The sequence below is a fragment of the Myotis myotis genome, unplaced genomic scaffold, assembly GCF_014108235.1.
Source record: "Myotis myotis isolate mMyoMyo1 unplaced genomic scaffold, mMyoMyo1.p scaffold_m19_p_1, whole genome shotgun sequence".
Lineage (NCBI taxonomy): Eukaryota > Metazoa > Chordata > Mammalia > Chiroptera > Vespertilionidae > Myotis > Myotis myotis.
The window spans coordinates 190,361,658-190,377,195 of NW_023416313.1; the positions used below are offsets into that span (position 1 = coordinate 190,361,658).

At 43.0% G+C, this 15,538-nt stretch overlaps 1 protein-coding gene across 1 annotated transcript; it reads left to right on the top strand.

Annotated features, from left to right (window-relative positions):
- Positions 1–1,810: 1,810 nt before the first annotated feature.
- Positions 1,811–4,292, top strand: LOC118655946 (RNA-binding protein 25-like). The gene has a single exon (XM_036308559.1). The coding sequence runs from the start codon at positions 1,812–1,814 to the stop codon at positions 4,254–4,256; it is 2,445 nt and encodes an 814-aa protein (XP_036164452.1). The 5' UTR covers position 1,811; the 3' UTR covers positions 4,257–4,292.
- The last annotated feature ends 11,246 nt before the right edge of the window (positions 4,293–15,538 follow it).

Consider the following 15,538-nt stretch of genomic DNA (forward strand, 5'->3'; position numbering starts at 1 on the left):
AACTCATGGACCTTGAATTCAAGTCCCAGCTTGATTACTAGAAGGCTGTGTGACCCTGAGCCAGCTTCTTGATCTCTCTAGCCTTAGATTCTGTTAAACGAGGGCCTCAACCTTGATATTTGTGCTGTTTCACAGCTCTCACATTCTCACACGAACCCAGGCCTACTGGGGAAATCTGTGCAGGTGCCACTGAGGACAGTTTTTCTGAAAAACAAGCTCTAGTTCTGAATGTCTCTTCAGGAGTTGACTTTTATAAAGTCAAAGATTTGGCCTACGAGTCCTTGTGGTGTCTAGATGGCCATAACGTTGTGTCTCTGTTTCAGGTACATTGTGCTATATAACCTATGAGTAGTGGCTTAAAACAGTAAGGATTTAGTATTTCTCATAACTCTGTGGTTGGTGGGTTCAGTTGGGCAATTCTTCTGCTCCCTCTGGGGTCAAGTGGCTGTATTTGGCTGGCTTAGTTGGGGCTAAAATGTCCAAGATGATCTCCCTCACATATTGGGGCTTAGATGCTGGCTATTGGCTGAAGATCTCAGCTCTGCTCAACTTGTTTCTCCAGCAGAATAGCCCTGACCATTTTTTTTCCTCTTTTTTTTTTTGCATATCAAGGCTTTAAAGAGGGTAAAAGTGCAAATTTCAAGTCCTCTTAAGGCAGTGGTTCTCAACCTTGGCTGCACATTAGAATCACCTGGGAATCTTTTTAAAATCCTGACTTCTGGGCCTCATCCTCTGGAAATTCTGTTTCTTTGTTATGGGGTGGGGCCACAACATTAGTAACAAAGAAACAGAATTTCCAGAGGATGAGGCCCAGAAGTCAGGATTTTAAAAAGATTCCCAGGTGATTCTAATGTGCAGCCAAGGTTGAGAACTACTGTCTAAAGGCCTGAGCCTGTAATTTATACAGCATCCCTTCTCCCATATTCCATTGGTCAAAGCAAGTCAGAGCCACCCTGAATTCAAGGGGAGGGGAGACTGACCCTTCCATCTGTTGATGGATGCCAGAAGCCGGTCCATCCTTGCTGCTTGTCACAGTCGCTGTAGGGAAGAAACATCTGCACAGCATATGTTTCAAGGGACCTGGCGTATATGTCATATTGTTCTTAATATGTTTGCTCCCCTTCTTAGTGCTAAGTGTTCTAACCAGGGTGACCTCTCCAAGAAAGGTTGTTTCCCCAGATGGGAATTTTTCCCTGGAGTTAGGGATTAACAGGACTAAGGAAGGGAATAAATCAGTAAAACCTCTTAACTAAGTGCCAGGCAGGTAAATCACCTTAACTATGAACAATCATGCTTAAGCTACATAATCTTTACTTAGGATAATCTCCTTCAGTTTACTTCCTTGTAGCTTAACAGAACAGTAGAGTAGTGACCTTGGAATGGAGATAAGAAACGCCCTAACCTTTGGAATAGAATGGATAGGATTAAAATCAACTGGTATAAATACAGATGTAAGAGGAGACTAGAGAACCTGGCTAGAGAACTTGGCTGGAGAACCTGGCTAGGCTGCTGATCAACTGTACGCTGTCTCTGTGTCATTCCTTCTTCGCCGACTCCATCCACACCTTTGGGAACCCCTGGACCTGCTGGGACTGGACCCCAACATCTGGCACCGAAAAGGAAGACCTCCAGAAGCTCCCCGAGCAGCGTGGTAGTGTTTGCACTGCGGCCTTTGCGAGTGGTCGCCTCAGAAACAGTCTTCCTGTGAGCAGCGCGCAGAAACCTCGAACCAGTGGAGTCTCCCATAACCAGGAGCCCAGAGGGCCACGGAGACAGTACCCTTGTCTGGGTGGCGGACATCTGAAGTAAGAATGCCCTTCCCCCCTCATTTGAATCGCCCTCCCATGGGAATACCAGCACTCCCACCAGGGATTCCACCACCACAGTTTCCTGGCTTTCCTCTACCTGTACCTCCAGGAACCCCAATGATTCCTGTACCAATAAGCATTATAGCTCCTGCTCCAACTGTCCTAGTACCCACTGTGTCCATGGTTGGAAAGCATTTGGGAGCAAGAAAGGATCATCCAGGCTTAAAGGCAAAGGAAAATGATGAAAATTATGGTCCTACTACTACTGTTTTTCTTGGCAACATTTCTGAGAAAGCCTCAGACATGCTCATAAGACAACTCCTTGCTAAATGTGGCTTGGTTTTAAGCTGGAAGAGAGTACAAGGTGCATCTGGAAAACTTCAAGCCTTTGGATTCTGTGAGTATAAGGAGCCTGAATCTACCCTCCGTGCACTCAGGTTATTGCATGACCTGCAGATTGGAGAGAAGAAACTGCTTGTTAAAGTTGATGCAAAGACAAAGGTACAACTGGATGAATGGAAAGCAAAGAAGAAAGCTTCTAATGGGACTGTTAGGCCAGAAACTGTCACTAATGATGACGAAGAAGCCTTAGATGAAGAAACGAAGAGAAGGGATCAGATGACCAAAGGGGCCATTGAAATTTTAATATGTGAATACTCCAGTGAGCTCAATGCCCCTTCACAAGAATCTGACTCTCACCCCAGGAAGAAGAAGGAGGACATTTTCCGCAGATTTCCAGTGGCACCTCTGAACCTGTATCCACTCATCACTAAGGAAGATATAAATGCTATAGAAATGGAAGAGGACAAAAGAGACCTGATATCCCGAGAGATAAGCAAATTCAGAGATACACACAAGAAACTGGAAGAAGTGAAAGGCAAAAAAGAAAAAGAAAGACAGGAAATCGAGAAAGAACGGAAAGAAAGAGAGAGGGAGTGTGAAGGGGAACGAGAAAGGCGAGAATGTGAAAGGGAAAAAAAACGTGAACGAGAAAAAGAGAAGGAACGGGAGCAGGAACGAGAACGGGATAGGAATCGTGACTGGGCAAAGGAGAGAGATCGGGATCGTGATCGAGAGAGAGATCGTGACCGCGATCGGGAAAGGAGTTCAGATCGGAATCGATCAAGAGAAAAGAGCAGAGATCGTGAAAGGGAGCGGGAAAGAGAGAGAGAGAGAGAACGAGAAAGGGAACGTGAGCGAGAAAGAGAGCGAGAAAGAGGAAAATACAGGAAGAGGGATAGAGAAGAGTATGAACCAAGAAAACTCTGGGAGAAAGAAGTTGCTTATCAAAAGCGCGTTAAGAACTGGGAAATCAGAGAACGGAAGAAGAGCCGGGAGTATGAGAAAGAGGCTGAAAGAGAAGAGGAGAGGAGAAGAGAAATGGCAAAAGAAGCTAAACTACTGAAAGAATTCTTAGAAGATTATGATGATGAGAGAGATGATCCCAAATATTACAGAGGAAGTGCTCTTCAGAAAAGATTGCGTGACAGGGAAAAGGAAATGGAAGCAGATGAACGGGATAGGAAAAGAGAGAAGGAAGAGCTAGAGGAAACCAGGCAGCGACTTCTGGCAGAAGAGCATCCGGATCCAGATGCAGAGCTTCAGAGGATGGAACAAGAGGCTGAGAGGCGCAGACAACCACACATAAAGCAAGAACCAGAATCAGAAGAAGAGGAAGAAGAAACGCAAGAAAAAGAAGAAAAACGAGAGGAACCTGTGGAAGAGGAAGAAGAGCCAGAGCAGAAGCCCTGTCTTAAACCAACTCTGAGGCCCATCAGTTCTGCCCCATTTGTTTCCTCTGCCAGTGGCAATGCAACGCCCAACACCCCTGGGAATGAGTCTCCCTGTGGTATTATTATTCCTCAAGAAAATTTGCCAGATCAACAACAACCTGAGGAGCATAGGCCAAAAATAGGACTGAGACTTAACCTGGGTGCTTCCAATAGTCCTCGTCAACCTAACTCTGTGAAGAGAAAGAAACTCCCTGTAGATAATGTCTTTAACAAATCTGAGGATGAAGACAGTGATGATGTACCCAGACAAAGGAAACTGGTTCCCTTGGATTATGGTGAAGATGATAAAAATGCTGCCAAAGGCACCGTAAACACTGAAGAAAAGTGCAAACACATTAATAGTCTCATTGAGAAAATTCCTACAGCCAAACCTGAGCTTTTTGCCTATCCCCTGGATTGGTCTATTGTGGATTCTATATTGATGGAAAGACGAATTAGACCTTGGATTAATAAGAAAATTATAGAATACGTAGGTGAAGAAGAAGCTACATTAGTTGATTTTGTTTGTTCTAAGGTGATGGCTCATAGTTCACCTCAGAGCATTTTAGATGATGTTGCCATGGTACTTGATGAAGAAGCAGAAGTTTTTATAGTCCAAATGTGGAGATTATTGATATATGAAGCAGAAGCCAAGAAAATTGGTCTTGTGAAGTAAAACTCTCTGTACATTGAAAGTTCCATTTCAGATATCGTCTTTCCCATCCTTCAAAGGACTTTGAAAATTTTTTTTGTCTTCAAAGACATTTGTGAGACCTGTAATTTTTTTTAAGTGTAGAAAATGTGAATATATATATTTTTTTGTCCTCCAATTTGTTGATGCCCTGTGTACTCCCTTGGTTGTAAAGACATCTGAATCCTACCTTGGTTCTCTTTATACTCACCAGGTACAAATTTGTATTGTTTGAATTTTGGAGTTTAAACCCTCCTACTAAAAGAAGCAGAAGCTATCAGTGATTCCTTTTTTTTTTTTAAATATATTTTATTGATTTTTCACAGAGAGAAAGGGAGAGGGATAGAGAGTTAGAAACATCGATCAGCTGCCTCCTGCACACTCCCCACCGGGGACGTGCTCACAATCCAGGCACATGCCCTTGACTGGAACCGAACCTGGGACCCTTGAGTTCATAGGCCAACGCTCTATTCACCGAGCCAAACCTGTCAGGGCCATCAGTGACTCTTGAGAGGCGTGCTTGGGAAGGTACACTTGAGTTAAAGAAATGTATTGTCACATGGTAGTGATGGAGTGGGAGTCCCTGTGGCTCATTTTTATTTCACAGAGCCAAATGTTGGAACAAATGAGCGTTTTGGGAAGGAGAGAGCCAGAATAGCCTTTGTGCTTATAAAATAGGTCAACTATTAAAAGTAGTGTTCACTTAATAGATTATAAAATAGACTGAGAGATTTATAAACAAGGAGATAATTATTTTCTAAGTTTTCCTGGATTAGAGAAACAGGCACTTCCTAAATGTTTTGTTATGAATGTGAGCAGGGACATGTGTCTGGCATCTAACTGACATTCAGTAAAACTCCACTGAGTGAGCAAATGCATGAATCAATGAATGACCTGTGCTGATTCATTCTTCTTTTCTATATAAAAAGGTTGAATAATTGAGTTTTCTTCATTCTCTGTCTCCTGGCTTGAAAGTTACGCATACTTTTCATATTGTTATAGTGGTTGCCCTTACTTGTGCTTTCCCCCAGATACAAGGAGATGTTAAGTTTCCTTACATTTGATTCCAAGTTCATTGTCCCCCTCCTGAAACACACAGGTGGATTTTCTATGATGCTAATGATTCTGAAGTTCAGGGCCCTTCACTTGCATGCTCCAATGTTTTAGTACATATTTAACAAGTGTGAGGAGGTATGATACACACATAAAGAACTGCATTTTTTTCCCAATTATATAGACAGAAATCTGGAGAATATGTGTGGGAATGGATAGTGAGAGTGTGTGATTAAGGTAGAAGGACTATAAAGTTGGAAAGCCTTAAAAAATGGGACTGAGGTTTCAGAGGGAGGGGGGAGAGAAATAGAGGAGAGGGAAGGGGGAGGAAGGGGGAAGAAAAATGAGGGAAGGAGAAGGAACGCTTTTTATCCCTTCTGCTTCTCCCCAGATGGAGACTGTCACTTACAAAGGCCATGGAGATAGGTGAACCCTCAGGATATAATGCAAAGCTAGGAAGGAGACAGATATTTTTAGCAAGATATATTGCAGGAGGTAAGGTGGCTGGGGTTTAATCATTGTGCTAGTTGTCTTTCAGATCCTTTATCTGAGGACTTCCTTCCTCTCCTTTACTGCAATGCTGATGTGAATTGACCCCTCACTATCCTACCCATTCATGGACATAGACAAAGACACAAAATGACTTAGAACTCACAATGGAGGTAAGACACAGGAAAGGCAGGACCTTCGTGAGGGAAAGGGGTGGGGGGTGGGGGTGAAAAGGACTGAGAACCTGGGGGTGGTGGGAGAGACAGAGGGTGTGAGGAGGAGGTGTTGTAATGTACCCTGCGAATCACAGAAGGACGCCTCAAGAAGTCGAATCAAAGAGTCACATTTATTGCAATCCGGGACTATGAGGGGTCATTCCCAAATTTCATAGTAACAAGATGGTTGAAAAACCAGGTTTATATAGGCAAAAATCACAAAGGTATTGATTACATCCCAGGGTTTGGAATGAGGAACCTGGTTCGCAAAAAAGCAGTTTACAGAAGCAGAATTAAGCATGTTAATTACAGTTTTGGATCTCCGGATCACTGAGTTGATAGAAACACATTATCTGGGACCGCTGGGTTGACAGGAACACATTATCTAGAGCCCTCAGGTCTCAAGACCACTGAGTTGTCAGGAATTCATTATCTAGAGCCATCGAGGCAATTTAGAGTAATTGTGCTGTCCTGGTCTTGGGACCACTGAGTCAACTGGAACGCATTATCTGTGGCCACTAAAACAATGTAGGATAATTGTGCTCTCCTGTTTCCCAGGTACAGAAGACTGTGCTTTCTAAAACCAGTAAGATCACAATCAATGGGATAGTCATTCAATCGAATGGGATGATTTATACAATCCAGAAAATCAAAATAACTTTTGTATTGTTAAGCCAAACAACAGGGTTAGAGTTAAACTACAGTTTCTACCTGAGATGGTTGCTACCATACTTCAGAGGGAATAAGAGGAATCTTCTGATGGCAGGTTAACTGGGAGGTTCTGCTCAAAAGACTGGACCAAGACCCAGTACCAACAGCCTAGAGATGTGACATTGACCTGGCCTTGCCGGGGCTAGGAATTTTTTCACTGACCAGAAGCGAAGACTGGCTGAACACTCTCTAGGGTTGTGTGTGCGTGCTTCACTGACCGAGAGGAAGGCCACTTTATTTTAGGTTTTAACCGCCCGTCCTTTTACCATCAAGACGAGCACAGTGGCAGGTTACAGTAGAAAAAGAAATGGCATGTGTCAGAGTAAAAACAGCCGTAGATCTGGAAGACTCTGGTTTAATCACACTGCTCCTGACATCAGATCCTCTTGTTTCTCTCTAGCCCCACCATCAACCATAGCAAGTCAGATTTCATTGATATGAGCAACTAACACTGAGGCATTCCTATGATTTATGGACTCACTAAGCCTCCCAGCAGGATCATGAATAATTTGTGTGGCATTTAACCTGCAGTGGAAAGATTCAACAGTTCATTTTCCATCTACAAACCTCAGAGGAACTTTCTGGCCAGTCAGCTCTTATTTGATCAATTGACCACTCAGTTAACTGTGCACCTGGGTTAAAAGATAGTGGATGGTGAAATTACATTGGAATGTTTCATGAGTCAAGGCATTCCCGTTGAAGAAAAAAATAATTTCACAAACTGCAAGGTTTTAACAATCACGACTGTGAAAATGGTATTTTAAAGTGATGTTCTGGGTTCTAGCTTAATTTCCAACTTTCCTGTATTTTGATTTGTAAGTGGTGTGCTGTTTTAAGGAAAGGATGTTTTCCTTACAAGGTGCTTTGCTGTGTACACAACTTATCTGTAACAGCAGAATCTTGCTCTCCTTTCTCATCCACAGAAGAACAAAGATAGCAGAAGAACACTGGCTAGAGGGGAAAGAGCCAAAAATACTGCTTATCAATTTTTCATTTTTTGTAGGCATTGGCTTGAAATTCAATGGCAAACATGACTCACTAATTGAGAAAAACAAAAACAAATGCTACTATTTTTGTGAAAACTAATGCCCTTGCCCATGATGAGATGGAATGTTAACTCTACTGAAAAAAACAAACAAACAAAAACAACAACACACAAACAGTGAACCAGGAGTTAGCCTGCTTAGGCCAGCGATCTACCACAAGCTAATGAGCAATCTTGGGCAGGCCACTGTTACAATCTTTTTTTTTTTTTTTAATGAGATATAAAGGTAGTTTTTTTATGAGGTTAGTGAAGCTGAAGTTCAGGGTCCCTCACTTTCATGCTCTGACATTTTAATACATATTTAACAAATGTGAAGTTAATTATTATCTCCGTCCACCTCCTTTGAGAAGGTGCAATACACACATAAGGAACGGCATGATTTTTTTCTAATTTTACACACAGAAATCTGAAGAGCACTTAAGAACATGTAGAACCAAAGGATCAAAATCATGAATGTGGACTTTTATTTTATTGTAGATGTAAAGAGAGAAGATAGGGACGTAGACGAGATACAGATGTGCCAGAGAGGCTCTTGGAAAACTGAGAATTGAGTGAAAAAAGTTAACACCAGTTTTAAGATTTGGTAATAGCAATGGCATCTTGAAGATAGTACTCTTTCAAAGCCAACGGTAGGAAGAGCTTTAGAGTCAGCTAAAATATAATAGATGATGTTAACATTTCCAAGAGAAAAACCTAGCAATCAGAAGTATGATCAGCCTGGCTGGTGTGACTCAGTTGGTTGGGCATCATCCCATGCACCAAGAGGTCGTCAGTTGGTTCCCGGTCAGGGCACAGGCCTGGGTTGTGGGGGTGTACAGGTAGGAGCCTATCAATTTTTCTTTCTCTCTCCTTCTCCCTTCCTCTTGCTCTCAAATCAATAAAAACATATTAAAACACAAAAAGGAGTAGGTGATCAACACAAAGCAGAAAACATTGCAGTGTCTACTCAGCACTGATGAGGGATACAGGATCATGTGTAAGGGTTATTGAAGGAAAGGGGAAACTTATATGTAAAAGGAGAGAATTAAACTGGTGTTAGCTGACAGAAATAGAATTATTAAAGGTAAAAATATAAGTCAAGTTTAAAAATTACCAGTCAAAGTTGGGCTTTATAGAAAGCTATATGAAAGAAGATGAAAGCTGGAAATATTTTAACATTAAGATGAGTTAATGCAAATAAAAAGTATAACAAGATGGAAATTTTGGTGAATGTGTCCAGATAAATCACATAACCAATAAGATGCAAAAGATGGAGAGTGCCTTGTTTCTGTGTCCTTGGGATTTTAAAAGTGCGTTAAGCCAAGGGCACTGGTTGTACAGAGATCTTTGCAAAGACTGAATTTCAGTGCATCACTGAAAGGAACTCCTAATTCTATTATAAGAAGAAAATCCATATGTAAGGGAAGTAATCAAGGAAGGATTAGCCGTGGACTTGTTAGCTTTTCCCTCAGTGGAAAAGGAGTTAAGAAGGAATTGTGTAGCAAATCAGCTCATAAAGAGGTCTATCTGCTGGACACTTCTGGGGACCATAATGACTATTTTGGTCATAAACAGTGTCTATAAATCAAGTGTTGGCAAATCTATGATGTCTATTTGTTACTACCATTAACTTCAGAGAATTTCAATTTGGGATTTGGTAGAATACATTCCACAAGTGGACTGTGTAAATGGCTTGAGATGGCAGCAATTGTATCAATTTTTTTTTTTTTCTGTCGCCTGGATCCCTTTTCATTTGATTGGCGGGTTAAATAACATGAATTTTAAAACCACATCCTTAATACTCATCCTAAAAACCACGCAAACTCTAGCTGTGCTCAGATACTAAACGCAGTGCGGGTGTGCACACAGGCGGACTCCACGAGGTGGGGGAGACATTAAAAGCCAAGCTTCCCGGTTCTGTCCGAGTGGTGACCAGAGCTGCACAACAGCTGCTCAAAATGTTTGGTCAAGTGGAAACCAGAACAATCCCAGGAGAGGAACATTTAGTCAAAGGCAAGTCAACTGCAGGCCCGTTCCGGGCTCTGCACCTGGCGGCCTTACTGACCGCGGTGCGTGCTTCCTCCGTCTCTAAGCCTCCTCAGTAGACTGAGAGGCTCTGCACGGACAGTCTCTCTGTGCACAGTCTGAACATTGTTTCACCTGTAAGTCCTTAAATAAAAATATAATCCCGCGCCCCTCGTCCGTGGGAAAGTGCCAGACTAACCCGACTGGAACAGAGCTCTGTACCTGGAAAATCTCTACACCCACCACCCACCCATCCCCCCAAAAGTGCAATGAATTCACACCGAAGTCGGTTCTTTAGGTTCCTCTCATTACCACCTGCTATAGTTCAGCAAGGACGAGCTCATCTTCACAAGGGAGGAGGGGTTGAAATGGAAATAAAAACAGAAGGGAAGAGTTTGAATCATACATCTGACTCTCTTTGCTTTGATTTCAGGCTCACTAAGCAACCTTTTCATTAACACTCAGCTTCCCAGAGTTGCCTCTGAGGGAAAGATTGCACTAGTCTTCATAATGTGAGAGTTTTGTTCCATACGACTGTGGGAAACTGCCTATTGTCTTCTCTAGCAGAGAGGTGTGGACAAGGAGCTGGGAATGCTGGTGACCCTTGAGCGCTGGCATAGGTCAGGGCTATGCACCCACTGTTTAGTCCAGACAATGTAGCTGAAGCAACTTCCCCACCAGATAGTCATGTAAATCCTTACTGATAAGATAGTCTGTCTGTTACTGGAAATTGCCTGCCTAAGGGCTATAGGTGTATCCCAAATTGAATAAAAGGATGGCAAGGCCAGAGCCCAACTGGAGTCCTTCCTCTTGGGATGGGCTTCCTCCTGGCTCCCCAATTTCCAAATTATTATTTCTTGTTTCGTCTCTTACATTTGCATGCGGCCCCTCTTCCAGAGCCGGAACCCTGAACCGCGGGGGACAAGGGTCACATTCACATATGACAGCTCAATTTCTGATATCAATGAGTACATTTTCGTTTTTATAGTCCAGTGGTCATTAGTCTAGTGGTTCTTAAACTTTAGCATGCATGGGAATCACATTATGTGAGCATGTGCTTGGTTCATTTCAAACAGGGCTTATTAAAACTAGATTGCTGGGGAGGGGGTGGGGGTTAGAGAGCAACCAAAGGACTTGTATGCATGCATATTAACATAACCAATGGACACAGTCACTGGGGCGGTTGGGGCTTGCCCGGGTTGGGAATGGCTGGCGGGGGGAGAGGGGAGGAGGGTCAATAGGGAAAAAGGAGACATATGTAAAACTTCAGACAATAAAACAAACAAACAAACAAAAAATAGATTGCTGGGCAATCTATAATGTGCACTACAGTAGCAAATTTGAACATTTTAAATTTCTAGTAGCTACATTAAAAAGGTAAAAAGAAACAGGTGAAATGAGTGGATAATGTTTTTATTTAACCCTACATATCCAACATATTCCCATTTCAATATGTAATGAATATAAAGCTGTGATGAAATAGCCTACATTTTTTTCCCCCATACTAAGTCAAAACCGGGTGCATTTGACACAGCACATCTCAGTTTGGAATAGCTACTAGTATATTTCAGCAGCTTCAGATGGCTGGTGACTAATGGATTGAACAGTGTGGTTTTAGAGCTTCCGAATTCTCCGAACTTATGCCACCAGAATAAAGCAGCTAAGTTCACACACTTTTGAAAACTCTGCCAGGGGGTTTTGGAACAACCACTGACACCCATTCCTGGAGCCCAGGTTGGAATTCTTGCTCTTAAGGTTCTCACAGCTCCCAGAGGATCTGGTGTTGCTGTTTCCAGCAGAAAATAACAAAATAGCCTTTGCTTTTGTGGCATACATGTGGGGGCACACTGGCTCACCAGAGCTTTAAAACAGGGGCCTCTGCTCGTTCTGTCCCTGCTTTCTTGGTACTACCCGCCCCGCCCCCACCTCCAAACACACACACACACACACACTCATCATCATCATCATCAGCTCCTGTACTCTTCTGTTCTTATTTCACCTTCAATTGCTACAGGTTTGGGGGGGGGGGGAGGGGCGGGGGGCGGGTTACTGGGCTGGGAGAGAGAGAAAGAAATAAAAAGAATTAGAATTAATGGAGACTCCTAGCCTGCCAGATAAACCGGCATCTCCTATACCAGGTGTTCTTTGTATTTGCGACAAGGGTTTATGGACAAGAAGGAGGATTTGTACTCAAATATCAGAAACATTCTAATGCTTGGCCGGTTATACTGTTCACGCTTCTAGCGCTTGCACTGTCCTCCGAAGCATTTGTCCTCTAGTGCATCTTGACAAAGCGCCTGCACAAAATTAACAGGCGTGCAAAGCCTGGAGGAGCAACATTGATCTGCCTATAATTTGTTTGTGGAGTGATCAGAACGGGGTTGAGGTGATTTCAATTTCGGAGCCCAAGTCGCAGGGCTGGCTTTTTGTCAGGCAATTAGTTCCGCTGGCTGGGCCAGCGCGCCCTGATGCAGCGCCGCGGGGAACCGGGCACATGGGAGCGCGGAGCCTGTGTTGCTTCCTCCAGTGTTCTCATGTCGCTGTGCTTCATTTTGGGTAAAATTCCCTTCTGCGCGCCAGGTTCTGTGACTTTGCTGAGCATAGTTCTGTGGGGAAGTGCTCTGGAGAAGGAGTTGGAGGAGGATAAGCAGAGAGGAAATCCTAACAGTAGTTAATACTTCTAGGTTGTCTGGCAATGAGTTAAGCTCACAGTCCCGGAGCCCTGCGATGGATCGGCCCACAGAGGGAGGCCCCACCCACCCACCGCAGCGCCGCCAGCCAGGTAGCCTGGGCCTCCCTCTGCGGGGCTATCATGGGGCGATGGCCGCCCCGACCAATCGCATCCCACCAGCCTTGGCTGACCTGGGGCCAGTGTCTGTCATAGCGTGGTAGTCCAGATGGTCAATTTGCATATTATGCTTGTATCATTGTAGATACTAACAACCTCAAATGATAGGTATTAGTATCCTCATTTTACTAATGATGAAATCAAGGGGCAAAGCGAGGTTAGTAATTAGCCAGTCACACTTTGAGAAGTGCAGTTGGGTTGCAACATGGATGCTCTCAATTCCTGAACTATGCTGCTTGCTCAGTCACGGCCTGGGCTTCGAGAAGGAACGGGTCTGGATGAAGAGACAAGACCATAGTAACCCCAACAATGCACTTCCACCCATGAGGGCAGGGACCGTGTCAGTATCCTCCAAACCCAACAGAACTGGACTCATTGAAGGTGCATCGTAGGCACATAAGAGGCACAGCCATATTCGTTCAGTGACTGAACTACATGATCCCTTCTGACTCTCACAATGACCATGAGAGGAAGCAAGGAAAGGTATTATTATCTTTATTTATGATGACTTTACCTGAATTGAAGGGAATATCTCACCTTCCCAAAGTGATTTAAACAGATTTCTGAGTTGTTGCAGTTTTAATTGTTGTGGTAACAACTTGCCTGTGAAGGCTGAAGTTCCCAGAAGCAGGGACCATTTCCTATACGTCCGTGTCCTGTAGTCACAGCCAATGGCACAGTTTGTGCCAATATGGCATTTAAATAGTCAAAACCAACTCCACGTAGATTATGAATTAACTCACATGTATTAATAATATATTTCATTTATTTTGTATCATTTTTCATGAAGCTTAAAGTGTACCCTGGTGATTATTTTAGTTAATGTCATGGAATCTATCTATGTCAGGGGACTGGCATTGCCTTTTCAAAAAAAAAAAATGACAGAGAAATGAAAAAATGTCAAGGTTTTCATTGACCATGATGCCCAGCTGAAGTTCCCAGAAGCAGGGACCATTTCCTATACGTCCGTGTCCCGTAGTCACAGCGCAGAGAGGGGACACTCCTGGGATGACAGGGTTCTATCAGACAGCACTGCCCTAGAGGCAGGCAGAGGCCAGTGGTGGTCACCTAACATCACACCCTACTCCAGAGCTGGGAGTGGAATCCTGAGTCTTCTCTGCTTGCCCAGGGATTGTCTCACCTACACTTTTGGGAACATTTGAATGAAAAAGAATAGCAAAAAATAAAAATACCGGAAAGGCTTGGGTTCTTGCACTAAATTTCCCAGAAAGTGCAGATTATTTTAAATTGCTACCTGCCCTAACCAGCTTCTTAAGGAAGAAATGCCTTTTATCAGTTTAGTAAGTTGGCATTTTGTAGAAAGACAACAAAGGCTGTGTCACATTTAGCCTCTTTTGGCCTTTAACTAATCTCATCTATGAGACCGCCTGCCCTTAGCTAAGACTGATCTAATATAATTTGTGAAATGGACATGCAAAGGTGGTTGGGCCTTATTCTAAGGACAATGAGATGCTACTGGAGTATTTTAGACAGGGGAGTAGAATGAATAAATTTATATATTAGAAAAGTCAATCTGCAAGGCATAAGAGGGATGAGAGAGCCAAGACTGGGAGTTAGAGTCTAATGTAAAGACTTTCATTAATCAGGGAAAGAGATGATCGGGCAGAGAATAGGTAACATATTAGGGAAGTGTATAGATTTGAGAAATATTAAGAAAGAGAAGCAACAAGACTTATGGTTTAGAAATGGGGGGTGAGGAAGGCAGAAGTTAAGGTTGATCCCTGCCTTGGGAAGCTAGTGATTGGTGATACCATTAACCTAGACAGGGAACAAGGGAGAGGAAGGATGATAAATTCAACTGTATTCTGGAATCTAAAGTGAACAATGAGGCATCCAAGTGAGCTTGCAGAAGGCATTTGGATAGTCTAATCTGAAACTCAGGGGACCAATCTGGGCTGGAGATAAAGATTTTGAAGCTGCCACCACCACCTGAATGACATTTGATGCATGAAAGCAGATGAGGTCCCCAAGTGAAAATGTGGAGTGAGGTGCTAAGAAGGCCAATGATGAGATCAGCCTAGGAAGAGGAGCCCAGAGAAGCAACCAGTGAGAGAGGAAGAGAACTAGGAGATTATAGTGGGATCAAGGAGAAGAGACTATTTCAGGAAGAAAGGAATGGTCATCGTGTCAAATGCTCAGAGAGGACAATAAAGTGGGGGTTGAATGGTGTCAATATGGTTTTTCAAGAGAGAGGCCATTGGTGACTTTGGGGAGTGAACTTCCTGGGGAATGATGGGAGCAGGTGGGTTGCAGTGGGTTGAAGAGTGAATGGGAGTTGTAGAAGTGACAGCAAATATAAATGACTTTCAAAAACTTGGTGGTGAAGGACTTCTGAGATGGTTGGTAACAGATGTCGTCTCTATCACCACTGTGCCATTTTCAGATGTGTACCTCCTATTAGAGGTGTTTGTAACCTCCCTTATGCTCTGTACTACTGCAAGCATGTTGAACGTACAGATGGGGTCTTCTACAGCCTCACCTCTTCTTAGTTCCTACTGTAGGTCTTGCATGTAGAAAGAAAGTGCTCTGTTGATATTTTTACTTACTAGTACTTTCCAGCTTTCAAATTTAAGGCTCTTATTGGACTTAAATATATATATAAAGTGTGTGTTCTTTTCATGTGTTTGCCTCTTATGCAACTTTCTCTGATTAAAAAGGTCTCAATTCCATATGGGAAAAAGGTAATGACACAGATCCGTAAAAATTTAATAGAATGGAATGTTTTCAGAAAATTTTGTGAATTGGGGAAAAATACCCCCCCCCCCAAAAAAAAAACCCCAGAAGAAATAGAACAAGGATGAATATGTTTTAATAAAAAAATTTATTATGATTATTTACACCTCCTTGATAAGCATATAAATGTAAACTTTTATTGTTGGCT

Coding starts and splice junctions, on each gene's coding strand:
- LOC118655946 (XM_036308559.1), top strand. CDS start 1,812: ATGCCCTTCCCCCCTCATTTGAATCGCCCTCCCATGGGAATACCAGCA.